At 37.5% G+C, this 18,791-nt stretch overlaps 2 protein-coding genes across 5 annotated transcripts in view; one reads left to right on the top strand and one right to left on the bottom strand.

The window, feature by feature from the left end:
- The window catches only part of LOC127528026 (craniofacial development protein 2-like), a 1,148,403-nt gene that overhangs the window by 81,012 nt on the left and 1,048,600 nt on the right, over positions 1-18,791 (top strand). The gene's annotated exons all lie outside the window — the stretch shown is intronic.
- LOC114662745 (anoctamin-4) overlaps positions 1-18,791 on the bottom strand; it is a 391,274-nt gene that overhangs the window by 183,152 nt on the left and 189,331 nt on the right. The window contains exons 6-7 of one of the 3 annotated variants that reach the window (XM_028816398.2): positions 13,555-13,599; positions 7,960-8,091 (exon numbers count right to left, since the gene is read on the bottom strand). In XM_028816398.2, the coding sequence (XP_028672231.1) occupies positions 7,960-8,091; positions 13,555-13,599 (177 nt within the window). Of the gene's footprint in view, positions 1-7,959; positions 8,092-13,554; positions 13,662-18,791 lie in introns of all 3 variants that reach the window. The other 2 variants (XM_051928523.1, XM_051928521.1) reach the window with 2 other exon arrangements.

The raw sequence follows: 18,791 nt of genomic DNA, 5'->3' as shown, positions 1-18,791 counted from the left end.
TGGGAGGCGTAATGACGTGACACTCAACTCCGCCTCCCACGGCCATCAAGCTGCCGTCCATTACAGTATATTGTCAAAAATGAGGTTCCAGTTATGACCATTACGCTTTGAATTTCGAAATGAAACCTGCCTAACTTTTGTAAGTAAGCTGTAAGGAATCAGCCTGCCAAATTTTAGCCTTCCACCTACACGGGAAGTTGGACAATTAGTGATGGGTGAGTCAGTCAGTCAGTGAGTCAGTGAGGGCTTTGCCTTTTATTAATTAGTATAGATAAAATAGGACCCAAAATGGATCCCTGAGGAACACCATATTTAAGAGAAGCAGTAGATGAAGAAGAGGAATTAAAAGTCACTGAAAAGTGTCTACCAGTTAAATATGACCTGACCAGTTAAGAGCAGCCCCTTTAAGCCCAACAAGATGTTCAAGCCGCAACAGCAATATCTCATGGTCAATGCAATAATCCCTCGCTACTTTTCGTTCACTTTTCACGGATTCACGACTTCGCGGATTTTATATGTAAGCATATCTAAATATATAACGTGGATTTTTCGCTGCTTCGTGGGTTTCTGCGGACAATGGGTCTTTTTACTTCTGGTATTTGCTTCCTCAGTTGGTTTGCCCAGTTGATTTCATACAAGAGATGCTATTGGCGGATGGCTGAGAAGCTACCCAATCAGAGTACGCAGTTAAGTTCCTGTGTGCTGCTGACTGGCTCAGCGACAGAGTGCTGCATTAACCAGGAAGTCTCATCTCACTCATTCAGCATTAACGTGCTCTTGCTACTGCATTCAGGGGATTATCACCTTCATCGTCATCATTTTTACTGCGCAGCTTATTCATCACCATCATCACGTCATATATAGCTACGTGTACTTCGCAATACAGTAAGTGTAAACTTATCTACCAATTTCATACTGCTTAGCAGTTGCCCCTGTTATTAATAGAGTAAAGGGTGGGTTGTAAACAATACAGGGAGGGTTTAAAAACGTCCAAATACACGTTAAATAATTAAATAAATATGGTGTCCCTACTTCGCGGAAATTCAGTTATCGCGGTCGGCCTTGGAACCTATCTCCCGCGATAAGTGAGGGATTACTGTAGTGTCAAAGGCAGCGGACAGGTCAAGGAGGAGAAGGACTGCTGCGCCACCTGAGTCAGTAATAAGAGAGATGGCGTTGAACACTTTCAGGAGTGCCGTTTCAACACTATGATAACGCCTAAAGCCAGATTGGTAGATCTCAAATAAATTATTGGAGTTAAGGTGATCAACCAATGGATTATAAATAATTCTTTCTAGAATTTTAGCCAGAAATGGCAGTTGGGAAATTGGACGAAAATTGGCTAAAACTCCAGGGTCTAATTCTGCCTTTTTTAGACGGGGACAGAGTGCAGCATGTTTAAAAAATGAGGGCACAACCCACGAACTAATAGAATCATTGATAATGGCTAGTAAGGGTGGGTCCAACACATCAAAGGCTTCCACTAAGAGATGTGGTGGTACAATATCCAGAGGACTGGGGGCTGGTTTAAGGGTGTCAATAGTTCTTTTTAGCTGTGAAAGTGAGACTATATCAAAAGATTCTAAGACGTCATGATTAACAGTAGGAAGTTCATAGCCCGTTTGAACAATGCCACGGCGGATAGTATCAACTTTGCTGACAAAGAATGATAGAAACTGGTCACATGAATGAACAATGCTATTTAATCCCATCGCAGAGTGAGGGTGAATGGCCGCATTAATTGAATTAAATAAGACCCTAGGATTCTTTGAGTGAAGGGATACTAAATCGGCAAAGAAGTTTTGTTTCGTTATCTTAACTTCAGCCTGGAAATTGAAAAGAGAAGTCCTAAAAATCTGTTTAGAGGCAATCAGTCCGTCTTTTTTCCAACGCCGTTCAGCAGTTCGACAGGTGCGGCGCAGTGATTGTGTATTTTCATTTAGCCAGGGAGCAGGTCTACCCTTATTACTGCGTATCTTGGGCGGAGCAATTGAGTCTAAAATTGTTTTACAGGAAGAATTAAATTTTACGACAGAATCATCGATACCATTATTTTGGTCATGCACATAAAGACTAGAGAAAATAGTTTTACAATCAGATATAATAGAAGAATTTTAAAAGCGCGAGCAGCGTGGGGGACAGTTATTAGTCGGGACATCAACAGTAATATTCAGATACATCATTATAGAAAAGTGATCAGTAAAAGAAACATCACATAAATCAATATTATTCACTGAAATATCACGAGTAAGAACGAGATCAAGGGTGTGACCGAAAGAGTGTGTTGGCGTATTAATATGCTATATAAAATCAAATGAGTTCAATAGTGATAAAAAGTCATTGACCAAAGGTTTCGATTGACAACAAATGTGAATGTTGAAATCACCAACAATAAAAACTCTATCATGAGAGAGGGTGCTATCAGCCAAGAGATCAGAGAATTCAGAGATGAAAGTATCATTAATTACAGGAGGTCTATAAACCACGGCAAACAGCAGAGAAGGGGTGCTGCACACTTCGAAAAGCTGAAGTTCAAAGCTGCTAAATGTCCCCTTGTAAGGCTCTGACACAAGAACATACTTTTAAAAATAGTGGCAATGCCACCTCCTCCCCCCCACGACGAGTCAGGCGAGGCGAGTTTAAAAATGGATAACCTGGTGGAGTCATGTCAGTAAAATAAGAAGAGTCACCATTTAAAATCCAAGTTTCAGTGATGAAGAAGAAATCCAGATTATTTGAGGTAATAAAGTCTTGCAGGATAAAAGTTTAATTAGACACTGATCTCACGTTCAAGACAGCAGCCTTGAGAGAGGTAGAAGAGCTCGTTGCATGATGAGCACGGGTGAGCATGCAAAGATTAGCAGTGTTTACTACTCAATTGCAGGCCGAGGATGATGCTGTCTTGAAATGGAGAAATTAAATTCGGTGTCCAGCGCCCATGAACCAGTGATGGAGTCCTGAGTAGGAGAAGATGGGTCATAGACAACTCGCAGGCATCGGGAATCAAAGCTCTGGGACTTGAGTCGGCCTTGTTTAACAGCAATTCCGGCTCTTTTCCCAAGGTGGCGGCGGGTGCGTTTGCGTCTCCGATACAGGTGAACACCGGCATCCAGGTGAAGAAGTCAGGAGATGAATAAAACAAAGGTGGAGGTTCACAAAAAATCCCATCAGGAGATGAAAATTGAGAGGAAAGCAAGCCAGAAAATATGTTTAGTAAAGACTCACGATCGTAGGACAGTGGCCGTTGGGATAAACTAAAACATAAAAACAAAATTAAAACAGACTAGAGAGACGAGCAGACGGCCAGCCACACCAGTTGGCGCCATCTTTTATACTGTAAAGGCGAACGATGGCACCGTTTGGATGCAGCAAAAGGTTGGGCGTCATCCTGCCGGTCAATCTGCCACACACATGTCCTTCAACGAAATAGCAGGGCTTACAGAGTTCTCTAAGGTATTGTGCAAAGTTCTGTTTGCGAATTTGTTTTGTGATGGTCTTTATATGAAGACCATTTACTGTATATGTTACTTATATACAAGGCAGATCGAATGTTATTTACCTTGATTTATTTACTTATCTTCCTACAGCGTAAAGTCACAAGTAGACTTCCTGTGTTTGACACGGGCATGCTGACAAAGTACACGTGCAATGCTACTTCAGTACATGAAGACTTAAGCTGCAGGTAGAAGTTGCCGTCGCACTTTTCAGAACTGATCTTTTACTGACAAACTGGTGAGAGAGAGGCATCACTGTTGTTATCAGGTAAGCTCTATGCCAGTGGTTCTCGTTGTTCAGTCCATCAGAAAAACTACAAATTGGTTATGATGTATTTTTACTGAATGAATTGGGAATGTATATACAGGTAAAATTCTGTTACAACAAACTGCCAGGGACCTAAAAAATATTTCGTTGTAATGAAAATTTCGTAGTAATGAGATTCTGTATTTGTCACTATAGTGCTTTCTTTAACTTGCGTCCAGGCATTTGCAATCATTTCAGTAGCTTCTTTCTCGTTAATTTTAATCTCCTCATGTCTACAAGTTATGCTGATGAGAATTTTTCTCAGCATTTCCTTGCGATAATACACTTTGAGGGTGCGAATGTTGCCCAAATCCAATGGCTGAAGCACTGCTGTGAAATTGGGTGGGAGGAATTCAACGCAAACATTATCTAAGTGCAGAAGCATGCTGTGGGCAGCATAGTTATCAATCAGAAGCAGAATCATCCTTTTCTTCTTCTTCATATTGTGAGGTTTCTGAACTCTTTTGGGACCCGGGATCCCCCCCCCCACCCCCACCCCACGGGAACGACACACTGAAGTGTGTCCCGAAGAGCGATTGCTGCGTCTGTGGAAGATTGTCCATTGCTGGGACAGTGCAACAGCGGGATCTGCCACTCTCCTATAGACAGATACATTAGTCAGGCAGGGTTTTGGCTTGGTTAGTGCCCAAGTAATACTGTTCCCTGCATTTACAATGTTCCTTGCATCACCCATTGAGATCTTTTCTGTTTGCTTTGCGGCGAGCCGTAGCACAGCTGTGAGCCTGCTGTTGCCCCAGCAATGGATAAACAGTCTTCCACAGACGCGGTGATCGCACTTCAGGACGCTCTTCGGTGTGTTGTCCAGTTGAGGGAGGTCCCAAGAGAGTTTAGAAACCTCACATTAATAGGAATGTTTCTTTAATGAGCATCAATGAACCACATAAAAACGGCTTTTTCAACATCTTCACATGCAGCAGTTTGCATACGTTTGCAACCCGAGATTTTTCTTCTTTCTTTGCTCGGTCTTTCAAGAAAGTTGACAGTGTCGATTGCAAAATTCCGAATACACTGGCAACGTCATTTTTCTTTTTGCCGGAATCGAGAGCCGCAAAAATGTGAAGTTTTTTTTCTAATATGAACTGTTATTGTTTTTTCGTGTCATCCATTTTTATAAGAGGGTGACAATGAGTTAAATTCCAATGGATAATGAATGTTTTTCAAATGTTGACGAGCAATAAGTGAAAGATATCACTGAAAACCACTGAAAACAAAAACAGCAAAAAAACAGTATGAGGAAAGTTCGAAGAAATAAAAAATGACAGTGTTTCTGTTTGGGGATCATTGTGCACAACTGAGCTGCGACCACAGAAAAAACTGCTCTGTGGATGATTCACTCAGGCATTTCAAGGTCTTTTGGGCACTTCATTGTAATGAAAGTGTCTGCTGAATGTATTTCGTAGTAACGAGATTTCTGTAGACTTGTGTCATATGGGGAAACTGTCGGGGACCATAAAAATACTTCGTTGTAATGAAAAAATTAGTTGTAAAGATATTCGTTGTAATGGAATTTTACCTGTATGTTAGATGGGTAAGAATTCATTTTAAAAATATTTATTTTTATTTTTTAATTTTCTGGTTGTTTAGACAATTATTTACTAAAAAGAATATAAGTAGTTGCTCCTTTCAGAGTCATCTGCACTGCTGTCTGCTCTGCTCAACATTTAATTTCAGTACTTAGGTACAATTTAAAAAGCAATCTCTTTAGAAGAAGTGAATTAAAAAATAACAAAACAAAATAAGCATTTAGAGATACAGGAAACATACAAATATGTCTTAATTTCCTGTACGTACAGTATGTATGTACAGTGATCCCTCGCTATATCGCGCTTCGTCTTTCGCGGCTTCACTTCATCGCGGATTTTAAATGTAAGCATATGTGAATATATATCGTGGATTTTTCACTGCTTCGCGGATGTCTGCGGTCTACAGTATGTGTGCTTCCTCAGTTGATTTGCCATTTGAATTGAAACAAGGGACGCATTTGAATTGAAACAAGGGATGCTATTGGTGGATGGCTGAGAAGCTACCCAATCAGAGCAAGCGGTTAAGTTCCTGTGTGCTGCTGATTGGCTCAGCGACGGAGTGCTGCATTAACCAGGAAGTACTAATCTCACTCATTCAGAATTAACGTGCACAAGCGCCAACAGAAGATGTAAATGATTGCAGAAAAGGTAAAAGTTTTGGATATGTTGAAGGAAGGAAACAGCTGCACCGCTGTAGGACACCATTACAGCATAAATGAGTCCACGATTCTTTTTATTTAAAAAGGAGGAAAAGCATTTATAAGATCTACGGCCGCAGTGTCTTTTAACCAGGGCGCAAAATGAGTTGCAAGTGGATGTTGTAAGGCAGTAGTCTGGATGGAACCTGCTTTAGGGATTTGGATTGAAGAGTGATGGAAGAAGAACAACGGCGGTGCTAAACAGTCGCCTGAAGAGGCTCCTTTAGAAGAGCTGTAACGCTATCCTTTGTTGTGCAGTAAAATTAAACTCATCGTTATCGGACAAGTCGTCGTGTCATTGTTGGTGAGTAACCATAATTAATTATTTACGTACAGTACTTATTACATGTACATAGTTTAGTGTCACTGTACACATATTTTATTGTATACAATTTTTCTTGCATTGTACGTATTTATTGATGGTGGCCTGTCTGTCGTAATGGCTGTAACATATGTGATATCGGAGACGCTCGATATCTTTAAAATAATATTTAGGTTTTACTGTATGTAATTTACATACATAATTTCAACGAATCTTACCTAATATCTAAGAGAATACAAAGGGTTTATGCTGTATAATTGTGCGTGAAATGTTTATAATAGTGTGGGAGAGTTTATAAGGGCTTAAAATATATAAAAATAACCACATGAACATATGGTTTCTACTTCACGGATTTCTTATTTCGCGGGTGGCTCTGGAACGCAACCCCCGCGATGGAGGAGGGATTACTGTAGTACTAGGGTGTTGTACTGTGTTAGCCATTATGGATATAGTAAGAAGTCAAGCAAAATGACACCTTTTATTGCCTAACTAAAAAGATTACAATATGCAAGCTTTCCAGGCAACTCAGCCCCATGTCATTTTGCTTGACTTCTCACTACATTCATAATGGCTAACATGGTACAACACCCTAGTACTAAAAGCAATAGTCTATTAAACTCAGGATCATTAAGTCACAATGACATCTATTGGCCTTTTGGGGTAATTACACTCCTGAGATCAAAGTAGTATTTATAAAGGAATATTCCACAGGACAGATTTTGGGCTGAACATACTCTAAGCTCCCAGTTTTCCTCTTGGGGCAGAGTAAGTTTTTGCTTGTTGCTCTACAAAAATTGCATTATATTCTGTTTAGTCCATCATGTCACTGGTTCTGTTGTTTCAGGGTTTGACACACTTGGTATAGTCTGGATTGGCTACATGCTACTGTCTTGGGAGAGCTGTGTCTTCAGGACTGTTTTAAAGTGCCACACCATTTCTCTTAGTCTGGTGTCTTTGAAAGATTGACTTCTGGGACAACACTAATACTACAGGGCATACCATGCTTTAGTAACCCCCCTCCCTTCCAACCCTGACCTCTATTTGTCAGTAGGAGTTTCAGTTCTTGCAAATAAAGTTCCCTGTCCTGTACTATATATAAGGACATGTTTACCCTAGCACACTCATAATTCAAATGAAGCAAAAGTGATGCTTCTGATGGTAATAAGTTAAAAGACCTCATAAACCATATTGATTTACAAAGATATCCTCATTATTTTTAAAAATGTTTTGCTAGGGCTTTAATGTATTCCCTAAACTGTTTCAGAACTCTGATATTATGAAGTTGTGTATTTTAAATGGGGCTGATGCAGCTACTGGTTTAGAACACAAACGTAATGGAAAAAAAGCCTTAACACAACAGGCCCACTAGCCTAACAGCAGTTCTACTATTAAAGATTCTGCTAATATTCAATAAAAATGATTATACTAACTATGCAGCATACAGCTAACAAAACAGTACAGGTGTACTTAAGAAGTTCCATACCTTGCCAATGTAATGGACAAAAATGAGAAAATTTTCAGCCAGTATGTGTTTGAATATCTAAAAGCTTAATCTACTTTTAAGAAGTTTTGTCAAAAGACAGAAAACACTCACTGGTGTATCCTCTGCTGACTGAAGGGAGCGGTGTAACTGTCATTCTCCTCCAGGTCAGGTAGGGTTTCCTTGTCAAACTTCATTGGCTTTTTGGGAAGCCATCCTCGAAACCTGCTTATTCGTTTCTCCATCCTACCATAAACAAACAACAAAATAATAATAATGAAAGTCTACACTTTATACTCTTAGCATGCAGCAAGAAATTAGCACTTAATGGATGATGGAAAATGAAGTGAACTCTAACATATGTAGAAAAGTAGGATACAATAATTTTCTTGAACCTGCTTATTCCTGTTTAGGGTCTTAGGAGACCAGAGTCTAAGAGGAATCAGCCCTGAACACAGCACAAGGCCTCACACATACACACATAACCACACAGGGCCAATTGTAAGTGCCAATTCACCTAACCTGCATTTTAGGGATATGGGAGAAAAAAATGGGCTTCTTGAAGAAAAGTCCACCCAGAAATTGACAGAACATGAAAACGCACAACAGAAAATGACTGGGTGTTTGATTTAATCTATACTGTATAGGATGCTAGAATCATGAGGCAGCAATAGATAGATAGATAGATAGATAGATAGATAGATAGATAGATAGATAGATAGATAGATAGATAGATAGATAGATAGATAGATAGATAGATAGATAGATAGATAGATAGATAGATAGATAGATAGATAGATAGACTTTATTGAAATCTATCTATCTATCTATCTATCTATCTATCTATCTATCTATCTATCTATCTATCTATCTATCTATCTATCTATCTATCTATCTATCTATCTATCTACTGCTCCACCATGCTGCCCTGCACAAAAATGTAACACATCAATAATTTTGAACATAACTGAAGGTTATTTTATTTTTTTTAAGTATTTTTAAATATATTATAATCACTTGTAATTTTGATGTGCTCAACAACAAATAAAACCATCTGGAACAAGTTGATAATTTGTAATCTCTAGATATGTGAAGCACCTACCTGTAATCAATGTAATGAAATTGATAAGTCCATAAAATCTAATTACTTACTTTTTTAAGTTTGTTCATACAGTAATTTTTGAAAACAAGTGGGGTTTCCACTTCACCTGCATGATTTATCATTTGATTAATATTGCTCATATTTATTTTGTGAATAAGTGCTTTTTTGGTTTCTGTCTTAAAAGTATTTATTTTTTATTTCTGCTAGTGTCTTTGAGCAAATAAGTCACTATTTAACTGAAAGTATCAACTTTATTATATATTATACTAGACAAAGAGCCCGTTTCGACAACGTAAGATGAAACGGACACGAGTTTGTGTCAGCAGTGTATGAAGAACAAATGATAAGTAACGAAGAAGTTGTTTTGTAATGATTGTAGTCCGCTTTACTTATTACTGTACAGGCTTGTACTGTTAGTTGATGAATTTTCCAGGCCTATAGTATAATATTGAATGATGAATGTTCCAGTACAATATGGAATAGTAATAAGTATAAGCACCACAAACCTGATATAGGTGTATTGAATGAATGCATAATTGAATCAGAATGCGTAATTAGGCCTTTCTCTTTGAATTTTTGTGGCCGTAAATCCGCCACCTGCCGCGATGTTGGGGTTGGATGTCGGTCTCGTAAGGTTTTTCGGGCAGCTGTGCAGAAGGCGACTGCGCATTCGGCTTCGGACGTGCGCAGAAGGCGACTGCGCATTTGGCTTCGGATGGACATGAGTGAGTGAGTGAGGAGGCAGGCGAATTATGTATTAAGATATATTATAATAAAATAACATTCTCAAACCTGCCTAAGGCCTATACTGGCAGCAGTGGGCACAAGGTAGGAACCAGCCCTGGATGTGGTGCCATTTGATTGCAGGGCCCACTGACACACTGGTCAATTTTGAATTGCCACTTAACCCAACCTGAGGTTTTGGAAGAAAACCAACAAACTCCACATTAACATGATCCAAAATTCAGGATCCTGGAGTTAGCACTGCTACCACAACGTTGACAATATTGCAGACTAAAGTGGTTTAATTTCCTTAATTGTCAGTCCCAGAATGGACCTCATTGTTCTTGTCTGAGTAGTGCCTGGAGTGGCCAGGCCTGAAATGTTTGTAATCCCACAATATTTGATGTCATAAGCACATTTTGCACTTTTATTCACTATATCTGAAGTCAATAATATAAAATTGAAACAATTATTTGTCATAGCACAGCACCATTAAGGACTTCAAAGATATAAAATATTCCCCCATTATCATTTAACAATTGTCTATTAAAAGTTCTTATTTTATCTTGTTACAGAATCATTCTTTGTTGTGAAATCATATCAAAGACTTTTTAAAACTAAGACTTATATTCTGGTTTGGTCTACAACGGCAGTATAATGAATTCAAACGAATGAGTTTGATAGGTCTTCAGATTCTTGATTCATCCTGCCTGTGGTTTAAAATATTATTTTCACACAGGCAGATTGTGCTGATTTCTGACTATAACTCCCACTATTTTCTAAGGTATAAATGTTCAACTATAAATACAGTTATTAATTGTCTGTTCCTTCCTTCTGAAAGAAGTCAGATTTGCAACTTTGTGATCACCAAGTGCTTATCTCTTCCAAAATGATGTTTTAAAAATGTTTTCTAACAGTTTCTAAACAATGTTAGTTTTTCATTTCACTCCACACTACTGATGTCTGAAGAATTCTATTTATCTCTTCCTTTCTAAAATATCTGTTTAGCTCATTTGCTATCTCCTGCTGATTTACAATCATTTCTTCCCCAATTGTTTAGATGTGGAATAATTTGTTACAAACCAAGGTGAAATATATACAACAACACAACATTCTCAACTGTGCTTAATCCAGCTGGACTAAGGAGTGATGGAACCTGTTCTGGTAACATCAGATGCAAGGCATTCCAATGCAGGGCATGCTTACACAGGCACATGCACAGGGCAGAATCACCAACTGATTGAACATGAATGTTTTTGGCGTGCTGGTGGAAAATCAGAGAACCTGAAAAAAAACATGCAAACTCCAAAAAGAATGCAATGAGGACCTGAACTCAGAAATATGGATCCATGTACCAGACTCACATCCTCTCAATATGTACTACATACTGTATATCAATAAAATGATCTAAGAAGCTACATTTTAAAACAGTACATTGTGGTATGATTTTATATCCACTGTACAGAGATAAGCTGTATCATCTTATCACTTCAAATTGTTATCCTTGTCCTCTTCAAACAAAGATCCAAACTTTGTCCTCCAACAAATTTCATAATTAAAATCAGTTTTTAATATATTTATTTTCCTGTTTATACTTAAAATCAATGCACATTTATACGCATATTATTTCAACAGCATGTAGATATCTTCCTTTAATCTTCTTAATTTATTGAAACATCCTGCTCAGGAACTGAATACATTCTGAATTAACTCGTTTTTTATGAAAACTTCTTCTGTGTATTCAAATCCCACTTCATATTATAAAATTTCAACTGTAGTTTTTGAATATTTACATTATTACTACCCAATTCAATTTAGTTCAATTTATCATCATTACTATAAAATAAAATACTGTACAGATTTTGTCTGATGTTCCCTTACATCAGCGTGGACTTGAGGACTTTAGAATAGAATAGTTTTTTCTGGCTTCACTACTCCTCCATCACTACATATGGTAAAGCCTCTTTTATTGCATTTTTAATGTACATTTTTATACCATTAGGCTTTAGATCATGTTATCTGGTGTCTTCTGCTATCAGTTTTACAATGAAACTTCTTTCCCACAATGTGTGTTACCTATTGCAGCAGACATTGTTTTAGAATTAGTATTTATTATACATAACCGTTCCAATAATTTAGTAAATTTGTAGCAGCATTGCTACTAATACCACTTTCTGTTTAATTGCTGACTTTTACATCTAAGAGAAAAGAAAGCTGTCAATGCTATTTGAAAGCAGATAACACTTTCTTTACAGTCACAATTTCAAAATATTTGGGAGAGTATGGAAAATGCCAATATAAACAAAAATGAATGATCTGTAAATTCTGCTCACCCTGTACTATATTGAATACACTACAACATCACATTATTTGACGTTTTAACTTGTAAATTTAATTGTTTTTTGAAAATATACCTTCATGTCAAATCTGGTGACTTCAACATACTCCAGAATAGTCAAGTGCTTACTACTGTGTAACATCACCGTTCTTTTTAATAACACTTATTAAACTTTTGGGAACTGAACACACGGGTTGGTTAAGTTTAGCAAGTGTAACTTTCTCCCATTCATTGCGTTATGCAGGTCTTCAGCTACAAAATTGTATGGGACCTTCTTTGCCGTATTTTGCTGTTCAAAATGCGCTACACATTCTCAGTCAGAGATGGGTCATGACTGCAGACAGGCTGATCTAGTATCGGCCCTCTCTGCTTACACAACCATGCACTTGTAATGTGGACAAAATGTAGCTTGGTCCCAACCTGCTGGAAAATGCAGGGATGTCCCATGGCACTTCAATGTAAGTGTATGTTACTCCAAAATCTGTACATATCTGTCTGCATTAATGGTGCCCTCCAAGATGAGCAAATTACCAATGCCATGGGCTCTGACACAGCCTCATAGCATGACAGTTGCTGGCTTTTGTACCTGATGTTGATAACAGCTTGGAGAGTCCTTTCCCACTTTGGATCAGGGAACATGACAGCTGTTTTGTCCAAAAACTATTTGAAATTTTGACCTGTCAGAACATAAAACATAATTCCACTGTGATACTTTCCATCTCAGATGAGATGAAGCTGAGAGAAGTTGGCTGCGCTTCTGGAAAGTTTTGATATCTAGCTTCTGTTTTTTATAGTAAGTACTGAACTTTCATCTGTGAAATGAGGCATTTCACAAAGTTGGTAAAATGCTGGTGAAATGCCTCATTTGTCTTTGGGAAACATTGTTCTCAAAGTGCTGGATTACTTGCTGACACATCTGTTGGCAAATTGGCAGGCCTTGGCTCATCCCTGCTCTTGAAGGACGAGGACTTTCTTGGTGGCTCCTTATATGTGCAATCAAGATTGCCTCACCTATTTAACATCACTTTGTAATTTTAACTTGTCAAATGTTTATTAGCCCTAAACTACCCTTGCCCTGACATTCTTGGAATGCACTACAGGCATCAATTACAGAATAAACCTATATCTTGATAAAAACAATGCAGCTGACTAGGTAAATCATTTGAATACATTTTTGTTTGAATACAAGTGAAATTAAATCACTCCTTTTTGCTTTATTAGTATTTTCCATACTCATATATTTTTTTAAATAGGTATTGTACATTATAAATATTATTCCGATTTTCTATAATGTTTTAATTAAGCTTATACTTATATACTTGTTTGCATGCTTTTACACTATATTTTACATTATAATCTTAACTGTTGCACTAAGCACTGAAGGGCTTTATAGTGGTGAAACAACTCAGTGATAACTACAGTTAATCATAAGACTCATGGCAGTACTAGGTTTAACCAACAGAACATGAGAGATGACAAATTAATGATCCCTGAAGAGCATAATCTCTTTAAAAGTATAATGTAGGCCATGAGCCTTGGAACCAACCTGCTCATGAACTTGTATCGCCGGTGCAGGTAATAGATTTTTCTCCTGGAAGAACAGCAAAAATGAAGCCAGTCGAGAAGAAAACCCATCGTCAGTTACAGTAAGAACTAGCAAGGGAGGAAAGGAGATTGAAGATAGAAGCCTGTAAGCCGTGGAGGAAGAAAGACTAAAAAGAGAGATTAAGAGATCACAAATGAGAATTCATGTCATGTGCAACTTTGATAATAATTAATGCATGGCTGCTAAAGCAGTTACGGTATTTGTTTAAACTGATGTGCATGTAGGCATTTCATGAACAATTTTGAAGCTGCAACTGAAAATATACAAACCATTTTATTCAAAACAATACTAAAAATAAATAAACATATACAAAGTGTTCATTTGAGGTATGCAATTTCAGTATGCAGCAATCTTTTAAGACCTTTGGCAAAATTTATTGAGGCACACAGCAAGATAGAGAACGTGTAAACGGAGAATCAAATCATCACATTTAATTCAGGTCTTAGCACTGTGGAATTGTGTTTGTGATTAGCTTTTTTTGTATGTGTTCTTTCTGGATCTGCACAGCTTAACAGGGCCTGACTGGTTCCTGCCTAGAAAGCACTAAATGTATAATTAATCCACACTCAAATAACTACTGTCAACCTTTCAGTCCCATTCGAATGAGCAACTATAAACTTCCAGTGCCTACTGGCTGGATCAGTAAGCTTATTACCAGTTGTGAGAAGACTGATAAAAATCCTCAAGTGCATTATAAGAATCAGTGTTGGTTTTCGCAATTTAAAAATGCTGCCACACCATTCATTCAATGTAGAAACCATAAATGAAACTCTCGGGTTAATGAGAGTAATTCAAGTTACATTTTATGGTTAACAAGGATTTCCACCATTTTATCTTAAGTGGAATACAGAATGACCAAATTGCCATTTCTGACTATAAAAGTGTTTATAATACTCAGTATTAATTAGTACAGACCACTTGTAAAGATCATGATTATCAGCGTGAATGAAGAAATACAATGACTATGTTGTCATCATTATTTGTGTAACAAATAACATGCATGAGAATTATTTTTCATACAGCTACTAATAAGTCACTAGAAACTTCTGAGGTACCCAATCTCTATGGTCAGATTCCTGGTAATGAATATTTTGTCTCTGATGACATATAAATCTAATTCCACCACTCGCAGCAGTCCCATTAATAATAAGGTCCCATTTTATTATACTGAAAGTATAGATTATTTTAACTATACCTATTGAACTATTTTATTTTTGAATACAAGAAATGTATCATTCTTAAAAGAATTTGGTGACACTGATTCCTCTTTTATCAATTTTCAGAAACTACGAAATATATATACATGATATGGATCTATCCTAATAGCACTGGGAAAAAAAGCAGTATTTAACCCTGTCTGACTCCAAATGCCAATCAAATAAAGGACCTGCACATTCATACTTATTAGTTCAATTAAAATTAAGATTCATGCTCGTCTTTCAGTTTGTCTATCAACTTTCAATCTTACTTACCCAGTTTGGGGTGACAGAGAGCCTCAGCCTATCTAGCCATGATGCTCAAAAGGTTGGAACCAACACTGGGTTGGGCGCCATGCGATTCCCACACATACCCACACTAATTCAGAGTAGGCCAACTTGGACTCACTGATTAACTTAGCATGCAAATTTATGTTATACTGAAGGAGAACAAGAGTGCTCATAGAAAAATTCATTCTAACATGGAGAGAATGTACAAATTACACCTAGACATTGTCAGATCCAGACCACTCTCCTTGAGCTGTGAGGTACAAACAGTAACCATTCTGCCACTGGGCCACTATGCTATTTAAAATCAGTAGAACCTGAATATAAAATTCCTAAAAGCAACATGAAGAGCACTAAAAGTAATAAGTATTCACCAATTTGATAGCTGGCTCATCACACCTAGTAGGAATGCTTTCATTCTTTCGTAATCTCAGAACTCAGAGCACAAAAAAGTGCAAAGTACAAAAATGAAACCTGTTCCCCTCGGGCTGTTGAACAGCTGGCTGGCTGAGGAAATAATTTACTTTGTAATCATCACACACATCCAAAGCCCTAAGATGAATCTGAAATTATTAAATGCTTCATTATCTATCAATAGATTTTCCATGATCATTTTAATAAATGCCTGAAGTTCTAATCAGGGAAGTGTCACAAAATGATCGAATGGCTTTGGTCGTCCTCTCTGTATTTGAAATTGATGTAAAAAAACCGAATAACCTGCATAACTGTATAATAATAGGTGGAATAATACAAATAAATTCTATGTTTTTAATGAAATGAAAAATACTGATGTGCCAACAATTCATTTTTATTAATCTTTTCTAGTTCATCAGCATAAGGGTGTTTACACCTGGTTAGGAGTGCCTTTTATAATATATCTATACATATTAATAAAAGGCAAAGCCCTCACTGACTCACTGACTGACTGACTGACTGACTGACTGACTCACTCATCACTAATTCTCGAACTTCCCGTGTAGGTGGAAGGCTGAAATTTGGCAGGCTCATTCCTTACAGCTTACTTACAAAAGTTAGGCAGGTTTCAATTCGAAATTCTACGCGTAATGGTCATAACTGGAACATGTTTTTTGTCCATATGCTCTAACTAGCAAAATACCCGCGCTTCGCAGCGGAGAAGTAGTGTGTTAAAGAGGTTATGAAAAAGTAAAGGAAACATTTTAAAAATAACGTAACATGATTGTCAATGTAATTGTGTTGTCATTGTTATGAGTGTTGCTGTCATATATATATACATATACACATACACACACATATACAGATATATTATATATACATATACACATATATTTTTTATATATAATATATTTATATATATATATATATATATATATATATATATATATATATATATACACATACATACATACATACATACATACATATACACACATAGATGCACTTACAATAACATAGAAATCAATATAAACAACATTAACATCATTATCATATGAGAATATGAAGTAATATATAAGAAGCACATTTCATATAAATATAAATTATTAAACAGTAAAATCTTCTATAATTTTCTACCGTGGCTTTTCGTTGGTCTGCCCAGGATTTTAAATCACCTGTAGCTTGCAAACCGTTTCACCTATTGACTTGAAATCTGGTACACATATAATACGTCACGTCTGCTATCCGCTTTATGGGTGATGATTGTATTACTCTTTTTATGTTTATTTTATTTTAGAATCAACTCCTATCTGCGCACACCAGGGCGGCCGTGGGCAGATGCGTATGGTGTATTCACTCCATGTTATCGTGCATTGCGCTGTCACTGGCATTTTGATAAAAGAATTTGAACAATATATAAGAAGCGTATAAATTATTAAACAGTAAAACATTAACATTTAAGAAGTAAAGTTACATTGAGTACTACTGCAGTGCCTTCGGGTATACCTCATTTTTTGTTTGCCCATTACATGCTTAAATGTATACATTTTTTGGTGTACCTACCCGAGAACACGCGACATATAACCGAGCGTGGGAGAAGCATGGATTTTAAACACGTGTTGAGTTCATCTGCTGGTCTCCCTCGTGGAATAACTGGTAATGTTTGACTAAAATGTACAGCGAGTAAAACGACATCACCTCCTTTTTTTTTTTTTACGATCTCTGAGATCTTGCTTTTTTCGGTTCAAGGCTTCATAAGCTCTTTTATGTGCCATGGTGTACTTAATAAGTACTAATTATCCCAACCATCATCTTTGAATGTTGCAAGACTTTCGCCTTGTATGTAGATCGGGGTAATTACATTCATTGCATTCCTAGTCTGAATCACAATCTGATTGTATGGGTGGTTACCTGGCACTGTAGGGTTGCCACCCGTCCTTTAACATACGGAATCGTGCCGCGTTTGAGAATGAAATTGCGCGTCCCGTTTTGAATCAATACTGGACGGGATTTATCCCGTATTTTTTTTATCATTTTTTTTTTAAAGCAGCGTGTCATGCAAATCATCCCACACGCATTTTATGAAGATGCCTCCTTTCCTACTTTTGATTGGGTAATACTTGATGTCATCGTTAGTTTGATTGGTCTTTTTAACTGTCCAGTGAGGAGGGCGTGTCTTTTAAGTACAGTCTGCAAAGTGTTGGCACTGAGATGTGGCGTCAGCGCCATAGTTGAAGCCCCTAACGTTGCGGTCAGCAAGTCGGCTAACATCCGCCATGTGCCGTCTTTCAGTTGCGAGAAGCAGATCATAGAATGGTTGAAACTGTTGCCCTTAACGTTGCGCCACGGCGTGTGGTTCGTTTATACCTCGTGTCTTCTCATTAAACTTTTATCTCGCGAATATGTTATTGCAATCCGCAGCGGGAGCGTTTCTATAAACTTACGTTTTAGACCGTGCTTTGTTTCCCTTATGAACATGCTTGTATGCTTCACTCGCTCCGTTCTCAATTGTTTAATTAATTTTTTGCTCTTCGCTGTTTCCGGCTGTTCCTCATTTCCCCCTACTTCGTTCTTTTATCTCGCGAATATGTTATTGCAATCCTTAACGGGAGCGTTTCAATAAACTGATTGAAAATAGTTTTGCATTTACCTTTTTAGTAAAAGGCGAGCTTTTAAGCCTGAGAAATCACCCCGTAAATGCACACGTTTAATTGCACATGTGTTAATATGTATGGTTACACAGTATTAAAAGACAGTGAACAACGTCAGTTACCTTTGTTCCCCGCGTTTGATAAAAGGTGAGCTTTTAAGCCTGAGAAATCACCCCGTAAATGCACACATTTAATTTCACATGTGTTAATATGTATGCTTACACAGTATTAAAAGACAGTCAAAAATTAACGTCATTTACCTTCGTTCCCGCGTGTGACTCGTGCTGTAAATCTCTTCCTTGTTTTTAGTTCACGTGATTACGTAGGAGGCGTGATGACGCGATACGTGACTCCGCCTCCTCCATTACAGTGTATGGACAAAAAATATGTTCCAGTTATGACCATTACGCTTTGAATTTCGAAATGAAACCTGCCTAACTTTTGTAAGTAAGCTGTAAGGAATGAGCCTGCCAAATTTCAGCCTTCCACCTACACGGGAAGTTGGAGAATTAGTGATGAGTCAGTCAGTCAGTCAGTCAGTGAGTGAGTCAGTCAGTGAGGGCTTTGCCTTTTATTATTATAGATGGAGGAGGCGGAGTCACGTATCGCGTCATCACGCCTCCTACGT

The sequence above is a fragment of the Erpetoichthys calabaricus genome, chromosome 1, assembly GCF_900747795.2.
Source record: "Erpetoichthys calabaricus chromosome 1, fErpCal1.3, whole genome shotgun sequence".
In the NCBI taxonomy this organism is placed as follows: Eukaryota; Metazoa; Chordata; class Cladistia; order Polypteriformes; family Polypteridae; genus Erpetoichthys; species Erpetoichthys calabaricus.
The sequence above is the reverse complement of the archived record's forward strand: the minus strand, read 5'-3'. Positions and strand labels throughout refer to the sequence as shown.